Source organism: Podarcis muralis, chromosome 7 (assembly GCF_964188315.1).
Source record: "Podarcis muralis chromosome 7, rPodMur119.hap1.1, whole genome shotgun sequence".
Taxonomy (NCBI): domain Eukaryota; kingdom Metazoa; phylum Chordata; class Lepidosauria; order Squamata; family Lacertidae; genus Podarcis; species Podarcis muralis.
This window is the reverse complement of record NC_135661.1, coordinates 83,028,631-83,043,127: the sequence shown is the minus strand read 5'-3', so window position 1 is coordinate 83,043,127 and position 14,497 is coordinate 83,028,631. Positions and strand designations below refer to the sequence as shown.

The following is a 14,497-nucleotide window of genomic DNA, read 5'->3' as shown; positions in this document are numbered from 1 at the left end:
AGCAACGAATGAATCTTTCCCCCAAAACGTCTATCTATATATATGTTATTTGCACAATGGGCCCCGCGTGATTGGCTAATTTCGGGCTGCTCCCGCAGGCCAATCAGGTTGCTGATTCACTTCATCCAGGAGCCTGATTGGCTGCTCCTGCAGCCCAATCAGGTCACTGATTCACTTCACCCAGGAGCCTGATTGGCTGCTCCTGCAGGCCAATCAGGTCGCTGATTCACTTCTACCTATAGCTGGATTGGGTGGCTCCTGCGGACCAATTTTCTAGAGGCAAGCAATGAAGTGGCCCAGTTTTGCTGATGTTACTCAGGATCATTAAATCAAACAGAAATTGTGCCAGAGCTGGAGGCAGCAGTGCTTTTGAATGTCAGTCGTCGGGAATCGCAGGAGGGGATCTGGATCTGTGCTCGGATCCTGTTTGTGGCTTTCCCAAAGGGATCTGGTTGGCCACTGTGAGAAAAAGGATGCCAAACTAGAAGGGCCATTGATCTGATCCAACAGGACAATTCTTGTGATCTTAAGCGTAGGCAAGGTTTAGTGTTGATCAAGCAAAAAATAATAATATTTTGATCAAGAAAAATACAATTCATTGTCCAGAAGGTTTTGGTGGGTGTGTTTTTTAAGCCAACTTAAGTCTGAGTCGGCCCACTGAAATTAACAGACTTGAGATCATATCAGAGATTCTACTTGGAGTATGATTTAGTCAGATACAATCCAACTAATTACCGTATTTTTCATCCCATAGGACGCTCCGTCCCATAGGACGCACCTAGTTTCTTTTGGGGGGAAATAAAGGAAATTTCCCCCCCTTTATTTCCCCCCCAAAACCAGGTCGGGGAAACCGAACCAGGTCGAGGAACAGCGGGATGGCGGCGCTGTGCCTCCCTGCTGTCCCCTGAGCTTGTGGGGCTGGCCGATGTCTGCCCGGCGCGTGGGGCGCTCTGCTACAGGGTGCCCAGCCCGCCGGGCGGCAGGCTGCTATCCGCAGCGTGGAGAGCCCTGTGGGGAACTCCTGCAGGGCTCCCCATGCTGCGGATGTCTGTCCGGCGCGCGGGGCGCTCTGATTCAGGGTGCCCCGCGCACCGGGCAGCAGGCTGCTATCCGCAGTGTGGGGAGCCCTGCGGGGAACTCCCGCAGGGCTGCCTAGGCTGTGGATGTGTTCCCGAAGCGCAGGGCGCTCTGCTTTCAGGGCGCCCAACGCTCTGGGAAGCAGGCTGCTATCCGCAGCCTAGACATCCCTGCGGGATGTCTTCCTGAAGCCTGGAGAGCGAGAGGGGTCGGTGCGCACGGACCCCTCTCGCTCTCCAGGCTTCAGCGAAAGCCTGCATTCGCCCCATAGGACGCACCCAGATTTCCCCTTCATTTTTGGAGGGGAAAAGGTACGTCCTATACGGCGAAAAATACGGTATACATTAAAATGACTTTTAATACATATCCTTGTTTTTGTTGCAACAACTGCAGGGGAAGGACGATGCTCTCTCTAAAGATGTTGCCTGCTGTGACTCAGACACACATTATTTAAAAGCAAATAAAAGCGAGTAAGAAACCATTTATATTCTCCTATTCGAATTTACGAGGAGATCTTTGGACTTGAATTTGTTCGAACTCCAGTTTATATATGTTTGGGACTTGATTCTAATGGAAAAACTAACCGGCAAAGTATGTGAAAGAAGAAAACACAATAAACTCAATGGTTTTTCCAACACTTGGTTAGACTTCATCACGTACACACCAAAAAAGGAATGTGCATGTAAACCACCAAAAGCTTATGGGGATCTGTGGGGAGATGTTTTTGTTTGGTAACCAAGGTGACCTTCACTCCTTTTTCTTCGTAAATGTTGGTATCAACCGGTTATGTCCATGTTTCCTTAGGGTTGGGTGGAGAGGGGTTGAGGGGTGAAAAGAGGAGAAACTTAAGTGCTATCAAGATTTTCAAATTTCAAAATCGAGAAACTTTCCTTTAAAAAATATTCAAATAGATGCAGATTTAATTAATGGACTAAGACTACAAAACACGTATATTGGAGGTTTTTAAGCAGAGGTTGCATGGCCATCTGTCTGGGATGCTTCAGTTGAGATTCCTGCATCACTCGGAGTTGGACTAGATCAGCAATTTTTTTCAGCAGGGGGCCAGTCCACTGTCCCTCAGACCTTGTGGGGGGCCGGACTATATTTGGGGTGGGGGGAATGAAGGAATTCCTATGCCCCACAAATACCCCAGAGATGCATTTTAAATAAAAGCACACATTCTGCTCATGTAAAAACACCAGGCAGACCCCACAAATAACCCAGAGATGCATTTTAAATAAAAGGGCATATTCTACTCCTGTAAAAACACGCTGATTCCTGGACAGTCCGCGGGCCGGATTTAGAAGGTGATTGGGCTGGATCCAGCCCCCGGCCTTAGTTTGCCTACCCATGGACTAGATGCTCCTTAGTGGTTGCTTCCGATTCTAGGATTCTTCCACACTATTTTGGTGGGTAAGCCAAAGAACTTGCTTTCACATAGGATCACACTGCACAACTTTAAAAATTCATTTCACCAGGCAATAATATTAAAGGTAAAGGGACCCCTGACCATTACGTCCAGTCGTGGCTGACTCTGGGATTGCGGCGCTCATCTCGCTTTATTGGCCGAGGGAGCCAGCGTTCAGCTTCCAGGTCATGTGGCCAGCATGACTAAGCCGCTTCTGGCGAACCAGAGCAGCACACGGAAACACCGTTTACCTTCCCGCCAGAGCGGTACCTATTTATCTACTTGCACTTTGACGTGCTTTCAAACTGTTAGGTTGGCAGGAGCAGGGACTGAGCAATGGGAGCTCACCCCGTCGCGGGGATTCGAACCGCCAACCTTCTGATCGGCAAGTCCTAGGCTCTGTGGTTTAACCCACAGCGCCACCCGCGTCCCTATCGCAATAATATTGGGTTGTAGCTAATGTTGTTCTTACTCAGAGTAGATTCGTTGAAATTTAGGGACACAACTAACTGAGGTTCATTCAGTTCAGTAGACATACTCTTGAGTAGAACCTCGTTGGAGACCCACGCCCCGGCCTCCTTGACATTCAGCCACTTGTCATCCAAAGCTTGTTCTACAACGCTCTGGTTTTTGGAAACTCTAACTCCAGCGAGATCCAATCGTCAAACAGTGCACAGCAGTAATAAAAAATCTTTAGCCTTTGCACTATCTTGGGAGGGTATTCTGACTCTACGGTCTGAGGGTTACGTGCGCCTCTCTGTCTACTGATATTGGAAGGGATCCCGGGTCTATAATCCTATGCACACATATTTTGAAGTCAGAATTACTTCTGAGTAAACATGCACAGAACTGGGCTGCAAATGTCCAAAGCTTTCCGAAAGCAAAGGCCATAAATCGCCGGGTAAAAACAGTGTTTGTCTATGAGATGGAAAGTATAGGTAAATATTCATGGTGTTTGGTTAGTGGATTCATACATAATTCATAATTTAAGCCTATTGCAGAACTCAGCTGGTTGGAAGCATGAAACAAGAGGATATAAGTTCCCTGCTAGGTTCTGTGGGTGATCTCTGATGATCTACATAAAGACCTAACTTCTCCAGGGTCCGATCACCTACAAATTTATGGGTGGGGAAGATGTTTGATTCCGTTCGCATTTAATGGTGAACCCTACCACATTCACAATGCAATTCAAAACAGCCAATCTTCAAAATTTGCTCTTCTCCAAATTTTTCAGTGCAGTTCTCTGGCCAAGTAGTGTGTTCAAAGAGACATATGCCAGGGTAAAATGTGCAGTTGGAAATGCATTTATTAGTGAAAATAACATACAAAAATGTGCTATATTTGGGGAAATTGCTTGCAAAAATGTATCTATTGGGGGAAATTGCTTGCAGAAATGTTCATATTAGTCAAAACTACATACAAAAATATGGTTATGGTTATTAGGGTAAATTTGTACAAAAATTCTGATGAATTTTCATGAGGATTTTTAAATTCTTTTTGCAGATTGTTGGGGAAACTTACTGAATTTAAGATGGGGAAAATGAGAAACTTGGAGAACCGAAACGTAACCTTCCTTAAGACCGTGATATGTTGCTCCTCTACAATAAAAATTAATGCACAATGGGTCATGAGATCCTATGCATGTCTGCTCAGAAGTAAGCCCTACTGATTTCAATGGAGTGTGCTCCCTGGGAAATGTATATTGGATTTCAAGCCTCCCTACATCATTTACAAAGCTTAACTTCAGAAGTTGGCTATATTTCCCCCATGTCTCTGTTTTATATGGAAAAGCAGCCTTCAATGGTCTTAATTTGGTTTTACAATCTCTGAAGTGAAAGCCTTAACAAATTTTGCTATAGATTCAGCTTTACTTCTTAAACTACATTATCCTTTCAACAGAGGCAATAGCGGTGAATTATTTTTAAAAAGCTGATCTCAATTTGTAAAAATTATTCACACACACACACACACACATATATATATACACACACACACACACACACACACACACACACATATATATATATATATATATACACACACACACAGGGATGCGGGTGGCGCTGTGGGTTAAAGCCTCAGCGCCTAGGACTTGCCGATCGAAAGGTCGGCGGTTCGAATCCCCGCGGCGGGGTGCGCTCCCGTCATTCGGTCCCAGCGCCTGCCAACCTAGCAGTTCGAAAGCACCTTCGGGTGCAAGTAGATAAATAGGGACCGCTTACCAGCGGGAAGGTAAATGACGCTCCGTGTGCTGCGCTGGCTCGCCAGATGCAGCTTGTCACGCTGGCCATGTTACCCGGAAGTGTCTGCGGACAGCAGTGGCGTAGCGTGGGTTGTCAGCACCCGGGGCAAGGCAAGTAATTTGCGCCCCCTAACCCGTGGATTTGCGCCCCCTAACCCGTGGATTTGCGCCCCCTAACCTGTGGATTTGCCCTAACCCCAGATGTTGCACCTGGTGTGGCCGGCCCCCCCTGCACCCCCCACGCTACGCCACTGGCGGACAGCACTGGCTCCCGGCCTATAGAGTGAGATGAGCGCACAACCCTAGAGTCTGGCAAGACTGGCCCGTATGGGCAGGGGTACCTTTACCTGGGATGCGGGTGGCACTGTGGGTAAAAGCCTCAGCGCCTAGGGCTTGCCGATCGAAAGGTCGGCAGTTCGAATCCCCGTGGCGGGGTGCGCTCCCGTTGCTCGGTCCCAGCGCCTGCCAACCTAGCAGTTCGAAAGCACTCCTGGGTGCAAGTAGATAAATAGGGACCGCTTACTAGCGGGAAGGTAAACGGCGTTTCCGTGTGTGGCTCTGGCTCGCCAGAGCAGCGATGTCACGCTGGCCACGTGACCCGGAAGTGTCTCCGGACAGCGCTGGCCCCCGGCCTCTTGAGTGAGATGGGCGCACAACCCTAGAGTCTGTCAAGACTGGCCCGTACGGGCAGGGGTACCTTTACCTTTACCTTACCTTTACCTTATATATATACAGTATATGTATATACTTTTACACGGGAAGACACCCGAGGACACCAAAACCTGCATTCCTATACCCGTGAAAATCTACGAAAGCAAGTATATGTATATGTATACACACACACACACGGCAATGCAAGTAAAGAGACCTGAATATTTTGAAGGCAGAATTTCCTTTCCCCAGGGACCCCTTTAAACGCTGTCCGATATTAAAATATACAAAATGTAAAAATGTCAAATTATTATTAAAAGAGTGTTGCTGTTCTGGCTCTGCCCAGCAGGGGTCACCAAAGCCACAGGTTTGGAAAAGCTAATGGCTGTTGAATGGCATTTTCTCCCCATGGCACTGCCATCAAACCCTTTTGCCCTGGGACATTAAATTCACTCCCCATGGAGTAGAGGCCAGTCCCGGTTTCTCCCTTGAAAGCCTGGCAATCAGCACCTTTCTGCTCGGACCTGCTGCATATTCATTTCCATCCCAGCGTCGGTGTTCTCTGGGTTAGCTCTGTCTGTAGAACACGAAACCCTTAATCTCAGGGTCCTGTGTTCGAGTCCCATGTTGGGCAAAGGATTCCTTCATTGGCAGGGGGTTGGGCTAGATGACCCTCGTGCTCCCTTCCAGCTGCGATTCTACGATTCTTCCGACAGTCCTCTTAACTGCATCCCAATTTGACTGGCCACTTTCCTTTTCTTAATTTTGCTTCTGAAGTCTTGCCTCTCCAGAGTAAAAAGGAGGAAAAATGGAGGCCTTAGTCCCAAAACCAGGAATTCTTCCAGTAAGTAGCTGTTGGAAACTATTGAATTTGCTACCACAAAGGGTTACTCTCTCTCTCTCTATATATATTATATTATTATATTATATTATATTATATTATATTATATTATATTATATTATATTATATTATATTATATTATATTATATTATATATATGTTTGTGTGTGTTTTAACATAACATTATCAACAATTATTAAACATACTTTTATATCTTATACAATTTTTTTTGACTTCCACCAATCACATCTGAAAATTTTCCAATCTTTTCATTTAATTTACATTTCTTACTTTCACTATTAAATTTAAGCATCATAACTAATATCTCTCTTCTTTGCAATATTTCATATATTTCCCCTTACAAAACCTCTTGTAGTCCTACTAGCGTAATTTGTTGATTATAGTTGCTCTTCAAATAGTTCGTATACTTCTTCCAGTCTTCTGTAAATCTCTGGTCCCGCACGTTTCGAACCCTTCCTCTCATTTTATCCAATTCTGCGTAGTACATTAATTTCGTCTGCCATTCTTCTTTCGCCAGTATTTCTTCTTGCTTCCATTTCTGGGCCAACAATTCTCTTGCCGCTGTTGTTGCGTATAAAAACAATTTAACATCCTGTGTATTCGTATCCTCACTTATAATACCAAGTAAAAATGCTTCTGGTTTTTTTTTAAGAATGTATATTTCAACATCTTTTTCATCTCATTATATATCATTTCCCAGAAGTTTTTTTTACTTTCTTACATTCCACAAAGGGTTACAGTGGTGCCCCGCAAGACGAATGCCTCGCAAGACGGAAAACCCGCTAGACGAAAGGGTTTTCCGTTTCTGAGTTGCTTCGCAAGACGATTTTCCCTATGGGCTCACTTCGCAAGACGAAACGTCTTGCTAGTCTTGCGATTTTTTTCCCGTCCCCCCCCCTTTTTTCTAAGCCGCTAAGCCGCTAATAGCCTTTTAGCAGCTAAGCCGCTAAGCCTTTAATAGCCGCTAAACCGCTAATAGCGCTAATCCGCTTAGCCGCTAATAGGGTTGCTTCGCAAGACGAAAAAACCGCTAGACGAAGAGAATCGCGGAACGGATTCTTTTCGTCTTGCGAGGCACCACTGTACTTTAAAAGGGGGATTAGACTAAAGCTGTAAACTGCAACTAATTGTGACGGCTATAGATTAACTTCAGAGATGGCATAGAACTGTAGGGCTGGAAAGGGCTCTTAAGAGTCATTTAGTCCAACCCCGTGGCAATGCAGGAATGGCTTCGAACGCTAACTCCTGGGGAACAACAGTGTGCCGTGGTGGTGGTGGGGAGAGTTATGGCCTTCCAGAGGGCCACATTTAGCCCGAGGTTCCCCCATCTCCGCAATAAAGCAACTAAGCTTCCATCTCCATCCTGTGATCTCACCACTAGCCCATACTGCCCTCCCAAACCTCGGGAATAATGACTCAGGCTGTGTACGCGCTGTGAAGCACATTCAAAGCACATTCCCCCCCCTCAAAGAATTCTGGGCTTTGTAGTTTCAGGATTACTGGGAATTTCAGCTCTGTGAGGGGCAGAGGACAAAACCCAGAATTCTTTGAGGGGCGAAATGGGCTTTGAATGTGCTTTAAAGGGAGACTTAGTTGACTCTTCTTTCAAAATCTTCCTCTTGGCGCACTGGACTCAGGCCAGGCTCTGATGTCCATCTCTCACCCCACATGCAAACCCGGAAACAATCTTTTCTTTTTGAGCTTCCCCCTCTGCAATCTGTTTCTCCCTTGGGACTTTTTTATTTCATTTTTTAACGATGCATTCCCAGGTTCTCTTTGGACTTTACGGTGCTTTTCTCCGGGTCTCTCGGAGCAGCAGGTCAGGAACAGGACAGGACGTCGACTCTTAAGGCGAAAGGACCGATCTGATAGCAAAACTACCGCGGCGTAGTGCAATGTGCAAACCGGTTGCAGGCCCTTGCCGCGTCTCAATTTTTTTATTTTTTATCTTTACAAACAAGGAAGAAATGCAAAAGGCGGTGGCACGAATCCAACCAAGGTATTCTGCAGCCGAGACGCCTCTGTTTCTGAACGAGAATGAGGAGCGATGGAGCCAGGCTAGAAATAGGCGATTGCAGGCCCAGGATGAGGAGCGAGAGAGAGAGAGGAGCTGTCCTTTTATAGCCGGTGCCCCGCAAAAGCGCCGTGAATCTGCAGCCCAAAATGGGATCTGGCCACATGTAACGTGGCTTGGGTTCGTTCTGGGCGTAATACAATGCCAACCCCCCTCTGCCCGACGCAGCTGCTCCAAAATAGCTCACGGCTGGAATTGCCCGCTTGCTTGGCATGCGGTGGGGCGTCTTGAATTGGGAAATATGGGGGTGGCGTGTCTGAACACACCGACCCACCCCAGGAGGGCTAGGATGAGAAGCCAGCCCTCTGGTATCTGGTTACAGGCCGAAGCCGCAAAAAGGAATCCTGGATATACGGTGGAACTTGGGCAAGGGCTGAGAGCTATCGCTGCAGCTCCGTCCCTGAACTTATTCCTTCTGGTTTATTTATTTTTATTTATTTTTTAGGAAGGGCTCTCCCGCCCCATTTGACCCTCACAACAACCCTGTGAGGTAGGATCGACTCAGCGAGTCGGTGGGCTTCATGGCCGACGGGGGATTTGGGATCCCCAATTTTATTTTTGAATTTCTGCTGAAATGAGGCTGCGTTTTAATGTTGTGTTTCAATCTTGTTTTTAAGTTGTATTTCAGTCAATTTGTTTTATATTTGGTGTTAGCCGCCCTGAGCCCAGTCTTGGCTGGGGAGGGCGGGGTATAAATAAAAATTATTCTTATTCTTATTATTATTACAGTGGTACCTCGGGTTAAGTACTTAATTCGTTCCGGAGGTCCATACTTAACCTGAAACTGTTCTTAACCTGAAGCACGACTTTAGCTAATGGGGCCTCCCACTGCTGCTGCACCGCCGGAGCCCGATTTCTGTTCTCATCCTGAAGCAAAGTTCTTAACCTGAAGCACTATTTCTGGCTTAGTGGAGTGTGTAACCTGAAGCGTATGTAACCCAAAGTACCACTGTATTTGCAACCCCGAGGCCATGTTTGCATCATGCACACAAAAAAAGCACTATTACGTCACTTTTAGCAGCCATGGCTTCCCTCAAAGAAATCCCGGGAACTGTAGTTACCCAGAGGCACCCCCCCCTCACAGAGCTACAATTCCCAAAGCGGTTTAACAACCAATGCCTCTTCCCAGGGGAACTCTGGGGAACCGTAGTTCTGCGAGGGGAATAGCGGACTCCCGACTGGCAAAACTACAACTCCCAGGATTAATTTGCGGGAAAGCCATGGTATAACAGTGATATAAACGTACACTGTGGATGTGGCATTGTGGGCCAAGGGTGCAGGAGGTTGAAATTTTACCTCAGCTAGGAACTCGTGAGCCATTTTTCTCTCGGTAATACGGAGATAGTGGCAGTGGCCTACCTAACAGGGTTAGTTGAAGGATGCGTGTGTGAAGGACTCATACACTGTATAAATGCATGGAACTGGGATAGCTCAGTCAGTAGAGCACGAGATTCTTAATCTCAGGGTTGCGAGTTCGAGATTCCTGCATTGCAGGGGGTTGGACTAGATGACCCGTGGGGTCCCTTCCAAGTTTACAAGTCTATGGTTCTGTGCTAAACAGCGTTATTAATAATTATCAGAAGCAGTGCGGTGTGCTCTGCAGACTTTAACATACTAGCCCTCACAAGATGAGCCTTGTCAAGCCAGCTTCCTGTTAACCATATTTTGTGGTGAGGGACCGGAGATAGTGTTAATGTTGTTTTTAAACTCCCCATCTCTCCATCCCCTACTTTGTGTAGCACGTTGCCTGATTATGAGGTCTGAGGGAATGGGGGAAAAACTTTGCTGCTATTTTGTGACAATTTGGGTGGTCCTGATAAAGTTATTGCACTTAGGACAGCAGGGCAGCTCAGTCATTAACAGAATAAGTGGCCATGTTGATGCCCACTGTAACATCTCACGGGAGCAAATTCCTCGTGGCGTTTTCATTCTCGGGGCACTTTCTTTATAGCTTAATTACAATTTGGAGTCGGTGCAGGATTTCAAGCCTATTTCATCATTGCAAAGTGGCAGAGTGGGTGCAATTTTCTACCCTGCAAGCATTTTCTGCAGCCCCCACTTCCTGACCTCCATGAAGTCTTCCCTTGGGTTTTGACTGACGCATGGGCACCCAGGAAGGGGGCAGACCATGGGACCAGCAATTTATAGAATGAAAAGACACTCATGAACCCCTCCGTGCCACCTCAGAAGGAAAAGTCCTTGCATCGAGAACCCTGCACTGCACACCTGAGAGTTTCACTGGGAGCATTCTCTCCCCTCTGATAATTTTAAAGTGTCGTTTCTTTCCTCGTTAACTGATGCAGAATGGTTGGGAGGAAATGAAGGGGTGTTTGCGTTGAATTTTCAGCACAGTTCTAGCGTCAGGCCGTTGCCGCAGGCCAGGAAGCGGCAGGACCAGGAAAGAGGGGAGGATGCAATTCACCAGAAACGGATCCCTAGCGCAGGAATCGGCAGCTGGCAGCCTCTGAACCAAATGAGGTCCTCTGAGCACACGACGTGCCAACCAAATGGGCAGAGGAAGGGCACGGAATGGCCCCTGTGTCCACAGGTGGGAGGTGGGTCAGGATTTCAGCACTGCAGGAAAAAAATCCAGGGCCTGATGATACTGGGGTGGGGAACCGGCAGCACCCGAAGAAGTGTGCATGCACACCAAAGCTCACACCAATAACAAACATAGTTGGTCTCTAAGGTGCTACTGGAAGGAATTTTTTTATACTGTGGTCCTCTAGTTGTTGGTGAGCTCCAGTCCCCATCAGTGCCAGCCAGCATATCTGACAGTGAAGAACAATGGGAGCTGCAGGGCAACAGATTCCTGGCCACTTTTCTAAACCATCTTCATAGTATGATGGGTGATATGCAACAGGAGTTCAGTGGGGGGGTCTTTCCCACTTTCTGTCTACTGAAGGATGGGGTAGAAATAGATTGAAATAAATATATCAAATAGACAAAACGCATCTGGGATAGCTCCGTCAGTGGAGCACGAGACCCTTAATCTCAGGGTCGTGGGTTCAGGCCCTACGTGGGGCAAAAATGTCCCTCCATGGCAGGGGGTTGGACTAGATGACCCTCGGGGTCCCAACCCTACGATTCTAGGATTCTATGACTCCTCCCCTGTCACGGACCAATCTTTGTTTTTGCAATTATTATCATTTCACTCTTGATTCAGGAAACGTAAGGCATTGGTGTCAGTCTCCTGATCAGGCCCCACGTAGGCCGAGACCTGCTTAGCTTTGGCTATGTAAATTTCTGTGGCAATGACTCAAAGTAACTTACAGGAACAAACATTAAACCCAGATATAGAAACAGGAACAAAATAAGAACCTAAAAGGCTCCTCCGTGATAATGTATAAATGACTGGAGTTGGATTTTTTTAGGGGCTTCCAGCAATAAAGAAAAGGACTCATTCCCCTCAGAACCGGAGTAGCCACAACTAGTCCTCACGTGCCGGAGGAATAAAGAGGAGGACATTTCCCCAAACTGTAGATTTCGGGTCCCAGGGGTCATCTAGTCCAACCCCCTGCAATGCAGGCATCGTTTTGCCAACACAGGACTCGAACCCACGACTCTAAATTTAAGAGTCTTGTGCTCTCCTGACTGAGCTATCTTTGAAAGTATAACTTCCAGACAAGGGTCTTGGGAACCGAAGCAAGGAGTAAGGAGCCACGAATGCGGCCGCCGAATATTCTGTAATACCCTTTTATAAAATAAAAAAATTGAATAGGATGTAAAAGTATGTTTAATTACTGTTGAAAATGATATGTTACAAAAAGTAATAAAAAATTATATAAAAAATAAAAATAAAATAAGAAATGAAAAGAAAATTTTTATATAAAAAATAAAATAAGAAAAATAAAAACAAAATAAGAAATGGCAGTGTGAGACCGTGGGTGGTGTGTTTAGTCTTTACTTTAGTCCTGTGCGTGTGTGAATAAAAGTTTTTGCCGCTCTTCTCTCTTCCAGGGAGAGGCAGTCGCCTCAGCCACAAGGGGAAGGAGGAAGGCGAAGCGGAGGAGCCAGGCAGAATAAAAGAAAATAAAAGTTCTCCGGCTTTTGCCACGGTAGCTGTCCAGCTGCCTTGCTCCCCAGCGAAGGAGTTATATATACAGCAGTGCACACCCCCTCCTTCACTTCCTGGGTGGAGCTGCCGCTGGGGAGAGGCGAAAAAACGGCTTTAAAAACCACCAAGCCCTGCAGCCAGCAAGTCCCAACAGGAGTGGTGAAATTACAGCCTTTCCTGGGAAGGAAGACAGAAAGGCCGGCTGGTTCCAGGGAGAGCAGCGGCAGCCGCGATCTTGACGGAGGAGCGCAATCGCCTCGGGATGCCCCAGTCGTGACACCGGATTTGGCCCAAGTCTTTTGCAGCTAGCCACATCCCGGGCAAATCCAGGCTCTTCTTGGCAACCTCTGAGCGGCTCGCCCTGCCAAGAACACGATCCCCAAAACCAGTTAGAGACAGAGCCTCGACCTCCCCGGCGATGGGCGTTCGGGCTGCCACGGCCGGGCGCCAAGGCTGAACGTGGGCGCCCTCCGAATCGCCAGGCACATGGGCTGCTTCGAGGCTCTGCCAAGCGCAAGGTGAGTCTCCTCCGCTTTTGAAAACCGGCAGGCTTTGGAGACGGTTCGCAGATCTGAAACCGGTTCGAATCTGAAACCGTCGCTTTATACTTGAGGGACTCTTTATACTTGTGGGTCTTCTGTAGGAAACAGCCTACTTTGTCAGATGCAGGGAAAGGACTGAGAAAAACGGCAAGAAACTAGGGCGGCTCTTCTTCTTCTTCCCCCCTTCATCTTGCTTCCCCCACCGCTCCTTTTTGGCACCGAGAGCAGAAGCGACAAGGGGGTGGAGAAATCATGAAGATGTTGGTTTGGAGAGCCTGCGGCTGGCAGAGTCTTTCTGGGTGTTCGCGAGCCGCTGGCTGGCTCTTCCTCCTGCTGCTGGCGCTGGAGCAGCTCTGCGTGGCTCTCGCCTTCTCCACTTGCAAAACTCTGGACATGGATATGGTGAAGCGCAAGCGGATCGAGGCCATCCGGGGCCAGATCCTCAGCAAGCTCAAGCTGACCAGCCCGCCGGAGGTGGAAGACCCCGACTCGCGGGTGCTGTCCGAAGACATTGTGGCTCTGTACAACAGCACCGTGGAAATGATCCGGGAAATGACGGCGGAAGACCCCAAGGAGACCCCCCAGGAAGAGTACTACGCCAAGGAGGTGCACAGGTTCAACATGCTTCCCCCGAACCACGGTGAGACCACGGGAGAGAAAGGGGGTGTTTGTATCTAGGAGGGCAGGTCATGAGGTCTACTGGTTAGAGCAGGCCGAGGAACCAGGGCTAGGCTGGTGTGTCCCGCCCCCCCCCCCGACCCTGCTCCTATTCCTTTAGGAAGAGGGTGACATTCAGAAATTAAGTGGGGAGGAAATCCCCCCCATTTAAAGGGAGAGTCCTCACCCCTTTGATTTCTCAGCTGTTAGGCAGAGGCGCAGGGCCAATTTAGAAAGCTGGCAACCAACTCAAAGGTTAGGCCGGGGCAAGGTGCGACCCGCTGGCAAATTCGGGGCACCTGTCAAGTATTTCATTGCCTGAGACTTCGACAATAGCGGTGGAGGGGTTGTTGAGCAGCTTGCAAGCTGCTATAAAGGGCTGAGAGGCACTGATGGATGACTTTGGTGAAGTGCCTTGCCCCAGGCCTCCTAATATTGATTTATAATAAAAAGGTTAATTTAAAGAACGAGAGGAGAAAGAAGGAAATGTTTGTTACTTTGCACTTAGGTTTAGCGATGCAATGGAGCAGGATTCGCACCCAGAGTTTAAGCAAGATCCTTTTTTTTTAAAGCATTCCGTGTGTAAAATGGCAATAAATATCGCCAGAGAATATGAGATGAAGAAGGGGTTTGGGAAGAGGGCTGAGAGGTTGGCGCGTTCCTAAGATGTTGATACAAACTGGAAAAAGGAAAAGCAGCGCCTCTAATGGGATAATTTTACCCTTGACCCTAAAACCTGGAAGCTTATTTAACTCTTCAAGACTTCCCACCAATGCCTTGTGGCAAAGGGGTTTCCCCTAAGGTAGCCACCTTTTTATTCCGGCCCTGCTCCTGTGCAGCATCCCGGCAGGCGGAGATTCAAAAGGTGAAGCTTTTCCTGAAAAACGCCGGGAAGAGTTTTACCTCTTAAATGTTCTGCAGGCCAGGC

At 47.6% G+C, this 14,497-nt stretch overlaps 1 protein-coding gene across 2 annotated transcripts in view; it reads left to right on the top strand.

Moving 5' to 3' along the window:
- B9D2 (B9 domain containing 2) overlaps window positions 1-14,497 on the top strand; it is an 87,255-nt gene that overhangs the window by 45,189 nt on the left and 27,569 nt on the right. The window contains exon 2 of one of the 2 annotated variants that reach the window (XM_028742186.2): window positions 12,274-13,552. In XM_028742186.2, the coding sequence (XP_028598019.2) occupies window positions 13,165-13,552 (388 nt within the window). In that variant the 5' untranslated portion in view covers window positions 12,274-13,164. Of the gene's footprint in view, window positions 1-12,273; window positions 13,553-14,497 lie in introns of those variants that run through there. The other variant, XM_077932268.1, reaches the window with a different exon arrangement.